The sequence below is a fragment of the Lissotriton helveticus genome, chromosome 5_1 (assembly GCF_964261635.1).
Source record: "Lissotriton helveticus chromosome 5_1, aLisHel1.1, whole genome shotgun sequence".
Taxonomy (NCBI): domain Eukaryota; kingdom Metazoa; phylum Chordata; class Amphibia; order Caudata; family Salamandridae; genus Lissotriton; species Lissotriton helveticus.
Window position 1 is genome coordinate 1,327,763,567 of NC_136065.1, and position 14,202 is coordinate 1,327,777,768.

Below are 14,202 nucleotides of genomic sequence, written 5' to 3' on the forward strand. Positions count from 1 at the left end.
ATGTAGTAAACACACTTTGCTGAAGAAATCAAACTCCAGATTTCATTTTCATTTTTAAAACCCAAAACAAGCATTTAGGCAAAAGTCACCTTTCATGATTAAACCTATATTATTATTGACCCACCCCATAGAACTGCTTAATGCCTCAAAGAAATATCCTTCTCAATATGCCTTCAGTACATAATTCTGTACCAAAATGTTACTGATTCCTTCATTGGAAAAAATCTGCCTCATATAGCTCTCTGAGACACAGACCCCCCCCATCCCTATTAGTGACCCTTCTCTTAAATCCCCATATGTGTAATATTCAACAGGAAACCAATATCATTTTCAGATTCAGTCATTTCTCAGCATATTACACCAGTTCACAAAACATGAAGCTTACCTTTAGCTTTCTTTTATCAGGGATCTTGCTTTCAAATTTATTTTCACTGTGATCATAAATCAGGCCAAATTCTTCTCTGAAAACCCTATTGTCCATGATTGGGCTCCCCACCTTGTAAAACGAATCTAACACTTACAACCAAATTTCAGGAATATATTGAGTCAGAAATTAATAGAAATTGTTGAGTCCTTTTTGGTCTGGGAGTAGCCGAAATATTGCTACCCATCAAATTATAGATGATGCTCTCTCAATATTTGGTTTCAGTGCTCTTCTTCTTGAACTTATGTGCAGTATTCCACAGTTGACCCTAGGACATTAATCTTCACTTTACTAGGCCCAGAGGGTTCTGGGACAAGATGCTAAAGTTGTTCACCTATTTTCTCTCAGGTTGCAGCCACTGTCAAGATTAAATCTTTTAGATTATTCCTCTCCTCAAATGTACCAAGGGTAGAGTTTTGTCACCAACTCGTAGATTTTATTTACATGGGATAGAATGGTGACGGTCCTAAATATCTCCTTTTAGGATTAAATATCTTTTATTGAGTATGTCAACACAGAATAAGTACAATACAGCTGTAAGAGGTCGCTAGACAGCCCGACGAGTGTCAGGTAAATCAATGCAACAGGAGGGAGTACAGTTCGGTGCAGACCTTGCAAGGTTGTAAATATACACAGCAAGCCGCCTACAACCCAGTTTGGGCCGGCCGCGTTTAAAACGGGGCAATGCAAGTGCACGACCAGTCCTCACTACCGGAACCAGCCTGAAGATGGACTTAGAGTGCAGAACGGTGTCTTGCGGCCTGCCGTCTGCTCCACCGCCGGCCTGCACTTCCCCTCGTCAAAGTGTTGCGCAGTCCGCTAGAAGCTTGACGTGTCTGCGTCTTCTGACACACCTGGTAGACAACATGCCCCTCCCTAACCCAACCTTCCCCTCCCAACTTGAAGCCCCACAAACCATCTCCCTCCTCCCCCAGCCCCCTTCCTTCCCCATCAACTCCCCTCCCTCCACCCGTATCCCTCCCTATGTGGTCCATGGTCACACCTTCTCTCAATTCCCAACAGCTTTCACCAACCTAACTGGTGGGCCCGTCTTCCTTCCTCGCCAGGTCAGTGTCAGTCAGCCTCAGCAACTTAAGATACCTCGTGCAAGTTACCTCCACAAATTCAGACGACAGAAGGGCTAGAAACGGCTTCCAGAGCTCAGCGTATTTGGCCCCTTCTCCTGCTTTGTGTAGGGAGAGCCTTTCCATGCCCAGGACCATCCACAGGCGATGGAGCCATCCTTGGCGTGTAGGAAGTTGCGCAGAGCGCCAGTGCGCTAGGATATTCTGTATCGCTGACCCCAGTGCGATGGCTATCAGGCGACCCCTCCGTGATCTTAATGGATAAGTCAATGCATTAGGCAATCCTAGAATGACATACGAGGGGAAGCGTGGGATTTCTGTGTCAAAGTGGGCATCAACCTCGCTCAAGACCTGCTGCCAGTAACCCTGCAGAAGCCTACACTCCCAAAGTATGTGTGTTAATGTGCCCAATTGTCCACAGCCCCGCCAGCATAATGGGTCCTTGCTACTTTCCATTTCATACAGGCGCTCTGGAGTATAGTACCAATAGGTGGTCACCTTCGTAAGGGTGTCTGTAAGCCCCATGTGATAAGCCGAGTGTCGCGCCCTGTAGTATATTCCCTCCCATTCCTTATGTGTGAGAGATCTCCCCAATCCCAGCGTGCCCTACTCGCGCTGTAAGTGTATCTGTGTTTGTGCATGGGTGTTTTGTAGAGATCTGAGATTAGTTGCTTGTCAGTCGTACGAGAGATCAGCCAGTGTTCAAAGTCTGTTAGGCGCCTGTCTGCCTCAGATCTAATCGCGGGATTAAGAGCCCAGTGTCTGACCTGGAAATACCGGAGTCTCTCGGATTCAGGGACACCAAACTCTTGGCGGAACTGTGGGAAGGGGATCGCTCCCTCAGGTCCATATATATGGCAAAGAGCGCGACAGCCAGCCGGTTTCCAACCTCCGAAAGCTTTCTTATCCAACCCCGGCTGGAAGTCGGGGTTGACGAGGATGGGAGTGAGCGGCGACGGTATGGTGGTAAGACCCTGCGAAACCCCCACCTGGTCCCAGATCTCTAACTGGACTCGCGTGATAAACGACGCATAGAGGTTGGGTGGTCTGTGTGCCCGGTGCATGAACAGGATCTCTTGCAAGGTCCTCCCGGCAATCTCCTGATCCTGAAACAACCAGTGTTTCCCAGATTCCCAGCGGACCCATTCTGCATAAAGCGTAATTGCGTCGCTTGAAAGTACGTAGCTAGATTCGGGATCCCGATTCCTCCATGCTCCGGTGCAAGCATCGCTATCTGCGATTTCAGGCGAGGCTTCCTCCCATTCCAAATAAATTGTGAGAGCTCTGACTGTATCAGTTTAATCCAGCCTTTGGGCGGAGTGAGGGGTATAGTGCGAAAGATGTAGAGTTTCTGGAGGAGAATCGTCATTTTGACCGCTACCTTGCCGAGCCACGACAGCGGGTAATATTTCCACTGTCCTAGCTCACGTCTAATTTTCCGTCTCAGTTGGGAGTAGTTAATATCGACTGTGGTCTGAAGAGAAGGGGCAAGCTGTATCCCGAGGTACGGGACCGCCTCCGTAGCCCACTGCAAAGGAAACGCGTCTTGCAGGGTGGCGCGTGTGTTTGGTTCTAGGGACAGGTCCAGGGCCACCGACTTAGTCATGTTTACTTTGAAGCCCGACACACGGCCAAACCTGGCAAGGTTGTCGAGGCAAGCCGGGAGAGAACTCCGGGGCTCGGCGAGGGACAACAGAACGTCATCGGCATATAGGCTTATGGTATGCACATCCCCTCCAAACTTGATCCCTTTGACTCCCGGGTCCATACGGATCAACTGCGCCAACGGCTCCATATAGAGAGCAAACAATAGGGGAGATAACGGGCATCCTTGTCTGGTGCCCCGTTCGATCTTAAATCGGGGCGAAGAGTAGCCGTTCACCCGGACCGTTGCAGAAGGATATTTATAGCAGTTCATTACTCTGGTTCGGAACGTGGGTCCCATACCTGCCTTTGTCAACACCCTCTCCAAGTAGGGCCAATGCACTCTATCGAATGCCTTCTCGGTGTCGATAGCCAGCATCATGTATTCACCCTGCGTTCGGGAAGCTTTCTCCAGGAGATGGAGGGCTCTTCTGGTATTATCGGAGGTCTGTCGCTCCGGAATAAATCCAGACTGGTCTGGGTTAATGAGTCCTCCCATGCATGGGCCCAGTCTGGCGGCGAGAATCCCTGTATAGAGTTTGAGGTCAACGTTCAATAGGGAGATGGGCCTATATGCTCCACACTCCGTATGGTCCTTGCCAGGCTTAGGTATCACCGCAATGGAGGCCTCAAGTAGATCACTAGGGATCACTCCATCCTCCGCGAACGAGGTAAAGAGTCTGGAGAGCAGCGGGCCAGCTGAGCACAGAAGATTTTATAAAAGCTCGCTGGGAAGCCATCCGGGCCAGGTGCTTTGCCCGTTTTGATGCGGGAGATAGCTGAAATAACCTCCTCTGGGCGTATGTCTTTCTCTAGGCAGTCAATTTGGTCTTGTGTCATGACCGGCAGTGGGATCGACGCTAAAAAATCCACTTCCGCCTCTGGGTCAGGTGGGGCAGCCCCATATAGTTCGGCGTAGTAGTCACTGAAGGCCCCAGCTATTGCCCGATCCCCAGTGACAGGCAGACCATCTCTCCCCTTTAGTTCCCGAACCTCCCATTTCTGAGTGATTGTGCGCAACTTGTGCGCCAGGAGGCGTCCGCATCTGTCTCCTCCAGTGTAATATGCATGTTTAAGCCTTAAGGCCGCGTATTCCGCCCTGTCCAGATCTAATGCCGCCAATTGCTGGCGGGCAGCCTTCAATTGACGCCATATTCTTGGGGCCCCAGTCCTCCTATGAATCTGCTCTAGTTCCCTAGTTTTCTGAATGAGTTCGTCTCTTTTGGCTTGACGTGCTACATTCTCCGCCGCTGAAATCGAAATAAATTCTCCCCTTAAGACCGCTTTTAGTGCCTCCCACTGAGTAGCCAATGTGGTGTCGTTGTTACTATTGTGGGACAGGTAGTCTTTTATTGCCCTGTGGATTTTGGCAACTGCCTCCCCCCTATGTAGCAAGGATTCCTGTAGCCGCCACACCCTATTGGAGCGCGGCGCCGCCAGCCCGGAGAGGGTGATAGTGACCGGTGCGTGGTCAGAGAGAGAGGCTGTACCGATTTCCAGACTAGTGACAAGCGACTGTGTAGGTGTTGAGACAAGCAGATAATCCAGGCGTGCATATGTTTTGTGTGCAGCTGAAAAGTAGGTGTAGTCCCTGTCCTCAGGGTGGAGCTCGCGCCATGAGTCTACTAACCCCAGTTCCCGCAATCGGAGCAGGCCCGCTGTTGATAGCGCCCCTACCTGACTAGTGCGCTGGCATGACCTATCTAGCAGATTATCAAAAACTAAATTCAGGTCCCCTCCCAACAAGAGATGGCGATCTATCGTGTCAGTGGCTTCAGCGAGCGCTTTATGCAAAATCTGTTCTTGACCCTCATTGGGCCCATAGATCGAGCCAATCGTGTACTGCAGGTCACCTATTGCGAACCTGTAAACCAGCAATCGACCTTTGACTTCAGCAATTCTACCCAGTACCTTGCCCCTGAATTTGCGCGCTACCAGGATTGCCACTCCTGCCCGTTTGACCTTCCTCGATCACGCCTGGCGTCTCGGTCTACGTCTCCTCCGTTGCTGTCTCCATTGACCGGCGGCCTCGGACCCTGGGGCCTCCCCGGCGTGTGGACCCTCATCCTCCTTCGACTCTTCGATGCCCGGGAGACGGCATGCCTCCTTGAGCGACCTAAGCTGGCACACTTTGTTGTCCCACTTGAACACCAGGCGGAAAGGATGGCCCCAGCTATACGAAATGTTGCGTTGTCTCAGTTCGGTGGTGACCGGTTTGAAGTACCTACGTTTTTCCAAGGTGATGGCTGCTAAGTCCTGGTAGAAGACCGGGAAGTGCTCGCCAAAGGAGATGGTTCCCATTTGTCGTGCCTTGCTTAGAATCTCTTCCTTGGTGCGGAAGTCTTGAATGCAGACCAGTATGTCCGCCGGTAGTGCCGCTGAGGCCCTTGGGGGGCCGGTCCGGTGGGCCCTATCAATGCGCAGAGCCGAGTCTGCCGACCTGCCCAGGATGTGGTTGAATAGGCCCTGTGTGAAGTGGAAAAGGTCCACCGTGTCGGAGGAATGCTTCACCCCTCGGATTTTGATATTATGCCGCCGAGAGCGGTTTTCCAAATCCTCCACATGGGATTGCAAGTCCACTTGCTGATCATGTATGCGTATGATCTCCTGTTGTAGAGCTTCAATCTCCACATCCCAGCTATCGCCTTTAGTCTCCAGCTCTGCCACTCTTTCCCCTATGGCGTCAGTGTCTCGACGAAGCTCTCTGATCTCCTCCTTCAACTCTGTCTTAAGGGCGCGAATGTCCTCACGCAGGCCACTGAAGAGAGACTCCAAAAAAGTCTTGGTAATCGGCTCCTCCGCAGTCGGTGTCTCAGTGGTAGGGGAGACGGCCGCCATTTTGCTGGTTGCCGCCTTTTGTCCGGGCGAGTTGGGATCTGCTCGCTTCCCCGCCGTGGTAGGGGTGAACAACTTTTATAGATCTGTCTTTACGCACCCTTGCTGTGGACATGACCCCTTGGCCCCGCAGCATGCAACGGGCAGCCCCGTCCGACCCGGCTGCGCTAATCCTAGACGGTGTGTGGGCCTCCGGCTCGCCAACCTGGCGCGGCACTGTCGACTCTGTATGCCCTCCGGGGAGTCCACCGATAGTATCTCCCCCCCCTCCGGGTCGCTGAGTGCGGCTTCAGACACCCCACCTGGTCGCTGTTCCGCTATCCAGACCCCCACCTCCGGCACCGGGGTGCGGCCCCATCCAACGGGCCCTCCTCCGCCTCCCAGGGATCAAGGGTGGACCGCTGCTGGGCCGCCGTGCAAGACCCTCACTCCGTCACGCAGGTGCGTCCTCTCTCAACGGCACGTCAGGGCCAATCCCCCTCCTCACCCTGCTGTAGGCCTGCAGCTCAAGGTCAAAATGGCGGCCGCCTATCCGTTGCGCGGGGAACACTGTAGGCTGACCAGCCGCCTCCCGAAGCCCGCGGGAGACTTGGTTTCTTCTCCGGTCTCGTGGCAACGTTGACTGCTCCTCTGCGTCCCAAGTGGTGGGGCAATGTCGTTCCGCCGTGCCTCTCAGCTCTAGCGGGTGCCCGATTGTGCCACGTTTGGCAGGAAACCCTCCGCTCCTCACCGTTGTCCACCGTCGGTCGGATTCGGCACACGGGCGCCAGGCAATCGGACCTCTGCTCGCGTTGCTTTCCACCGCTCCGTCCGATCCTCCTCCACAGTCCTCGAGGTCGGCGGCGGCAGGCCCGCAGCAGCCCCCAGGCAGAGAGCCCCGGGAGCCTCGCGCTGGACCGCGCGGTCAGGCCCGCCTCCAAGCACCGCCCTCAAGCAGCAGCGAACCGGCCGGGGCGCACCAGGATCGGGTGCGCTCCGTTGCTCGCCTTAGGCTCGCCCCTCCTCCGCTGGGTCCCACTAGGCCTCACCAGGCAGCACCGGTCCGGGCTGATCACGGCGTTTTCCGGCTACCGCTGCAGTCCGTCTGGGACCCCACCAGCACCAGGCGCTTCAAGGCAACAAACGCTCCCCAAAGGAGCCCAAACGCGGGCGAGGAGATGCTATGTAGAATGCTATGAAAGCGGCCGGCGGCGGGAGCTCCGAGAAGCACGTCCGCTCACACCGCTATCTTGGCCACGCCCCCTAAATATCTCCTTTTATCAGCCTATTGACTGCACCAAACTATACCTAATGGGTGAACACAAAGGATGTCATCTAGCAAGATGGGTTTCTTGATGTTATCTAGAAATGTATCTGTCAAAAGCAGACTTATTCCATCTCCTTCAAAATCATCCCTGTGCTTTCATCTGCGTGCAGTATTCCATACATAACGCTAGACTAGTCTCATAACCTCAAAACACACAGTATCATATTTAGAATTCCAGTTTTTTAACACTAACTGCTATGGAAGAGCTTTTCTTCCACTCAAATCGTGACTGATATTCCTGACTGCACCCAAGTTGTTCTCCGTTCATCTGTTATCCCTATAGCTGGACTAAAAAATGTACCCACATTTTTTGAAAATTAACCTCCCTCAACCTTACTTCTAATGAAGGCATATATTACCTACAAACCTCTCTGCATCACTTTCAGTGGCATTAAACTATAAAGGTCGATCTAGCTTTCTGTTCAAAATGTTCTGTTCCATACATAGTCCTTCAAACAACACCAAAAATTGCTGCAACTTACTATCCCTGTTCTTCAAGAGATCCAAAACATCTGCTCAAGCATTCTAAGCAACTGCCCCAGAATTTGGGACTCTTACATGATGAATATGAGATTGTCTTTTAGGTGTATTCTAATTATCTACCTTTTGTCTTTATATCCAATGTGTGGAGTCCTATTCCCAGCCTGTTTATATGAATTGCGTATCCTCGTTCTTCTGTCTGTCCTTGATTGTTTCATACTCTTCTTCAGGTTACTATTTAAATTTTAGCTTATGTTCCACTTATTTTAGCTTATTTGATTATCGCAAAGTATTCTTTTATTATGAGGTTGCACACCTTGTACAGAAGTTACAAATAAGTTAATAAATAGTTTTTGTTTGTGAATGCTACTTACTCATTTTTTAGGCTATTGATCCAGGCCGGGTATAACCTCAATGTACAGGATGTCGATGGTTGGACGCCCCTCCATGCCGCAGCATACTGGGGCATTAAAGAAGCCTGCACTATCCTTGCTGAGGAACTCTGCAACATGGAGATCAGAAGCAAACTGGTTAGTTTGTATTGAAAGGCCTCTTACCGTTATGCGAGGGCATTAGGTCCTCATTCCATTTGTTACACAGCGTCTGTATGTTTTATTAAGTTGATGATTTGGGTAAAGCAACCTCAGAAGTAAGACACCCCAGTAGAGTTCCTCCGCCCCTAAGAACAAGGTACTTTTTTAGGTTTTGCCTAGAGCGTAGCGCTGCTCTAGAAGTTACCTTTAGGAATCGGTCAGCAGTTTTCAAGCACTCGTGCTTGTGCTGGCATCCACCTTGCGGGAGCGAGCAGAGGCGCGCGCGCCAATTGAAAACGGATGGCCCGCGCGCCGCTGCTCGCTCCCGCAAGGTGGATGCCAGCACAAGCATGAGTGCTTGTTTTTCTTTCCACTGCTTGTCTTCTGGCCACTTCTAATGCACGATCCGTCTTACAGTGTCACCGGCAGGGCCAGGCCGGGCACACTTGTGCTTACACAGCCTCGGCCTGCTGACAAACGAACACTTCAATAATGAGCGCACGCAAGAGAGCACAGACCCTGTCTCATTTCCACCTGCTGGGACACAGCTATCTTCCTACAGTCTCCATCACTTGTAACTCCACTCCTTCCTCTCTCCCTCTTCCGCCCCATACACCAGTCTCTCTAGGTCCCCTCTTCATCTCTCTCTCCCCTCCCCTCACCCCACCTCATTCTCTCTACTGCCCTTTCCACCTCAACCTCCCTCACACACTCTGCACATTTCCCCAGTGTCAGCTGCTATATAAGCATGTGCAATCTCCGTGGGCTCCTCTAATCTTTCACAAGCGCGCTTGCTATGAAATAATTTTACCCTCTGCTTGCACCCTGGTCACGGAGACTTAACACTGACCGTATCCAGGAAGTACGTTTGTTTTCAGCTTCCTCGCTGACTCCTTAGCACTGCTGACCATGCATACCATAGGCAACTGGAGGGTCGACAGAGCACTCTGCTGACCATATTTCGAATTTGCTGCCCAGCACATTTTGCTGATGTTCTTCTAAGGCTTTCTAAAAAAAAAAAACAATTTACTATAAAGGCATTTTACTATAAAAAACACACTTTTTTATGCATAAAATATATTAATTCTTTGTTAAATGAAATGGACAAATCTTTAAGTTTTTTGCTGTAAGATATCTACTGATATTATGAACAAATAAATAATTATAAACAATAGTCTCTCACACATACCCGTTGCACAGCATATTGGTGTCACAAAATGTTTAAAAAGTATTAATAGTTTACTGGATTTTATCAAAGCAAGACTGTAACCCTGACTCAGGGTGATGTACTCTCTTTGAATTAGTATGACCTGTACCAAGGGTGACTTCCTCATAGACTACATTCACAGGGCCTGGCAGACCTTTCTCATCCTGCTGCTAAGCCTATATTGCCTTTCACCCGGTTGCTGCTTCCTTTTCATCCTGTCACCAGGCCACTTCTATTTTTAAAGAATGCTCCACAGTTCCCTTTCTTCATTCTGCCGGCACTACTTGATGGCCTCACTGCAGGTGGATCATCTAAAAGTCTTGATATTCTGGGTCAGCGGCTAGCCCTCTTCCTTTTAGCATGCCTAGCTTCTCCCTTTCCCCTTGCTGCTGGACAAAGTACCCAGTGGCTCCTTCCATTCTCCCTCACCAGATCTCTGAAAACAAGCACTGGCAAAGCCCTCAGACCTTGGTTGTAACTCACAGCCCCAGGAAGACACATTGAATTTGATAATGCGAATTTATTTACTTTGTATTCTTATTGTGATTTATTTTGTTCTTCACATTAGATCCATACGAAAGTGTATCACATTGACCATGTACTCCATGTCGATTTCCTAACCTTCTGTTGTGTTCATTTCCTGGAATTGTTGACATGCAGGGTCAGACACCATTCGATGTGGCGGATGAGAGTGTAGCTGAGCTCTTAGAGGTTTTGCAAAAGAAGCAAAATTTGGTGAGTTCATTTATTTTACGTCGTAAAATGAAATATTTATGTTCGTACCTTCTCTATAGCTATGCTAATTTCATGATTAATTGTGGATGATTATCTGCAATTATTTCCCTTTTAGCACCCCTGTTAACACCCTTAAATTCCTATTTGATGTAAACACCTACCTGATCATTTTGCAAGAGCACTTCTTAAGATTTCTTTTATTTAAGGTCAAAACTGAAGATAAATTAGGCTGTAGTTTTCAAGTAACGTGCCCAATGTTTATAGTCATTAGTTTGATTCACAGTTCTGGTGAACAAATTTAGAGCCATTAAGAACAAGACTGAGATTAGAAGGTGTAAGAGGCTAATAACCAAACAAAAGCTAAGGGTTTTACAGTAGCCTTCAAATGTAGACCTTTTACCTGCCCCAGCACATAGCTAGATCTATTTCAGAATCATATAGCTTTTTGACTCCCGGTGCCATAGATTGGGCCCTAAATGACCGATCTTTCGCAAAAAGAGAACATGCCACCGAGCTTTCTCCGCCTCAGCACAGAAGATCTGGAACTTTCTCCCACTGGAAATAAGTAGAATCTCCTCCAAGGCTGCCTTCAAATTGAAAGTAAAAAGATTCCTTATGAACAAGTTCTTACCTTAATAGGTTGATGGATCCTCTGCTCCAATGCATTGGACTTAAACCTTTAAGCCCTGCGCTGGATGCTATTTCCTTTTCATATTTTCCTCTCTCTCGATGCACTTGCTCCCCCCATCTTGCTATGTACCAGTTATTTTCTTATTATTTTGCTGACCCCATGTACTTGTAACCGTTATTGTCCTGTGAGTTCTATTTTGATATGCGAGTCTGTCTGTATTCCTATTTGACACATGTACTGCAACTATTACCTTCCTTTCCCCACAATTGTAAAGCGCTCTAATATCCCTCTGGATCATGTTCGCACTATATCAAACTTTTTGAATGAATGAACCCACGAAAAAGCCTCTGGCATCAAAGTATGCTTCCTGACTGCAGCATCCCAAACAGGGGTTATCAGCAAATCACATTCTCTTTTAACCTGAAACCTTTTCTGCATTAATAGCACTTGCCCTGTGTGTCCGCTCCCCTCCCCAGCACCAGCGCGCCGATTAAATTGCGACGCTGAAATCGCACCGAAATAAGGGTGTAGATTACATTTTTAAAAGCACATTTGCACTTTAGTTTTGATTACCTAGCAAGCGCTGCCTCCCCCCAGAATTTACAGCCGATTTTAGGGCTGGGATTTTAGGGACTCGGGTGGAAGTGACTACGGCGGCCATCTTGGGTGAGTCACCGGTATAAAATCAAACGGCCATGGCTCCGCGCAGCGGACGCGTTCAGCGGGCGCGCCGCATTCGCGCCGGAGGTGCGCCAGAGGTAAGCCCGTCTGTGCCCGTCCGTGTCACGGCCGGGCACAGGGCCCCTCCCCCTGGTCAATATGTTCCTATAACTCCATATACTAGACAGGAGCTACTCTCATTAAACATTCCTAATGAGAAATGTCTAAATACCATAAATGTTGCCAACTGTCAGGGTCCGATTAAGTGTAGTTACTGCGGCCCGCTTGCAATCCCTGAAAACTGTAAAACCACACCCCGACCTTCGAAAACTATGAAGGGAGGCTTAATCAATGTTAGATCCATGTGCAAACATGCCGCACATATCCACGATATGATCGAAGAGAATGACCTTGATTGGCTCTTCATCACAGAAACGTGGCTGAAGGATTGGTGCACCCCCGATGTGGTCAACGCCTTACCACAGGGTTATCATATCCAACGCTCTGACAGGCAAATTAAACAAGGAGGAGGAATTGCTATTGTGTACCGAGATTCCATAAAGTGTACCACCTTCGACCTCCCTGATGTAAAAGGAGCAGAGTGTCTAGGTTTTTGCCTTCACACACATGAATCAAATATCTTCTCCGGAGCTCTGATATATCGCCCTCCCGGTTCTCATAAGGAGTTTCTGGAGAGTTTTACCGAAACATTCAGTAATATCATCCCTAAATATGCCAATTTTACTATCCTGGGTGATGTAAACTTCCACTTGGACACAATTACTGACCCTAACACTAGGGAGTTTCTAGAACTTCTCAATATGTGGGGGCTATCGTTACTAAACAGAGACCCTACTCATGAAGCTGGTCATATGTTAGACTGTATCTGTACAAATCTAATGACCCTTAAGGCAAATAAACCATGCCCCCAGACATGGACTGACCATTCGCTGATCCCCTTGGAACTAATTATAACAAAGGAACCAGCGAACAAAAGGCAGCTTATTGTACCCCCCCAAAATAAATATGACTGGAGCAAAATTAGTCAGGACCCAGACTTTCCGGATCTTATGATACAGGGCAAACCCACCCTGACGGGGGACACTGAGGTAGACAATGAGATCTTTAATCACTGGATTACGACTAGCCTAGAACAAATTAGCACTAAAGGATCTAAGAACATGTCTAAGAAAAAGAAAAAAATAGCACCCTGGTTCTCACAATCTCTTAGAGACAAGCGTGTTGAGGTCAGACTATTGGAGAGGAAATGGAGACACTCATACACAATTGAAGAACGACAAATTTACAAAGAAGCAAGAAATCAGTATCATGGGCTGATTAAAAACGCCAAAAAAGCATTTTTCTCTGAGGCAATCTTGTCGGCAGAAAATAAGCATAAGGAGATCTTTAAAATAGTGGATGACTTTCTAAATCCAAAGATTACCAGACAAGACATTCCCCCCTCTCAGACCCTCTGTGACTCCATTGCGAACTATTTTGAGGCAAAGGTCCAGGATCTCACAAAAGCCTTCCCCACACCACTGTTGAGATATAAAATAGGAACATCAGACCCAGATACCAGAAAGGCGGAGCTGAATGAATTTCTGCCAATTAGTCTGGAAGACAGCCGCCAGGCAATCTTGACTGGAAGATCCGGTTCACCTTTTGATCCATGCCCCCCCAAGATACTACACTCTTTGATTGACCTAGTGAACCCGATTATTAATAACATAATAAATTCCTCTCTTACATCAGCTAAAATCCCTCAGGAATGGAAGTTAGCGGCGGTCAAACCCCTACAGAAGAAAGCGATGGCCGATCCCACCACTCTATCAAACTTACGGCCAATCTCATTACTACCGTTTCTCTTCAAACTCACCGAGGCAGTTGTAAACAAACAACTGACCAAATTTCTGGAGGATGAGGATCTTTTACACCACAACCAATCGGGTTTCAGAGCCGCCCACTCAGCGGAATCAGCTCTCCTTTATACAACAGAGACACTGAGGGCCGCCATGGATCAGGGGGACAGGGCAGTCCTTGTTCTCCTGGATCTGTCGGCGGCCTTCGATACGATCTCACATGAGATACTGATTAACCGTTTAACTACGGTGGGCATTGGGGGCACGGCCTTGGCATGGATGGAAAATCTCCTTGCAGACAGGAAACAGACTACTGTCCTTGGACAGTATTTATCAGCAAAAAAATCTAATCCAACAGGTGTACCCCAGGGATCAAGGCTAAGCCCGGTGCGGTTTAATCTATATATGACACCTCTAGTTGAGCTAATAACATCTTTTAACATCAATACAGTATCATACGCAGATGATACTCAGCTCATCTTAGTCTTAGACAGCAAATCCACAAGAGCGGAGGAGAATCTTGGAAAGTGCCTCACCGCTACCTTTAATTGGATGAAGACTAACCATCTGAAATGCAACACGGGCAAGACTGAAATTCTCCCTGTGGGTCCCCAAAATCTGTTCTCCCCCCAGCTATGGTGGCCCCCAAATGAGGAAATCCCGCCAAAAACAGTACTATCCGCACGTAACCTGGGAGTCAGATTTGATGAAAAACTCTGTTTTAAACAACAAGTGAATGCAGTGGCAGGATCGTGTTTCAACATCATACGTGGTCTTCGAAAGTTTTTTAACTTCATCCC

The 14,202-nt window shown here is 48.7% G+C and overlaps 1 protein-coding gene across 5 annotated transcripts in view; it reads left to right on the forward strand.

Annotated features, from left to right (window-relative positions):
- PPP1R12B (protein phosphatase 1 regulatory subunit 12B) overlaps nt 1-14,202 on the forward strand; it is a 916,156-nt gene that overhangs the window by 244,164 nt on the left and 657,790 nt on the right. For all 5 annotated transcript variants that reach the window (XR_013594883.1, XM_078644174.1, XM_078644172.1 and 2 more), the window contains exons 5-6: nt 8,160-8,304; nt 10,175-10,249. Coding sequence is in view for 4 of the 5 variants with exons in the window: in XM_078644174.1 (XP_078500300.1) it covers nt 8,160-8,304; nt 10,175-10,249 (220 nt within the window). In the remaining variant the exon portion in view is untranslated. The remainder of the gene's footprint in view (nt 1-8,159; nt 8,305-10,174; nt 10,250-14,202) is intronic.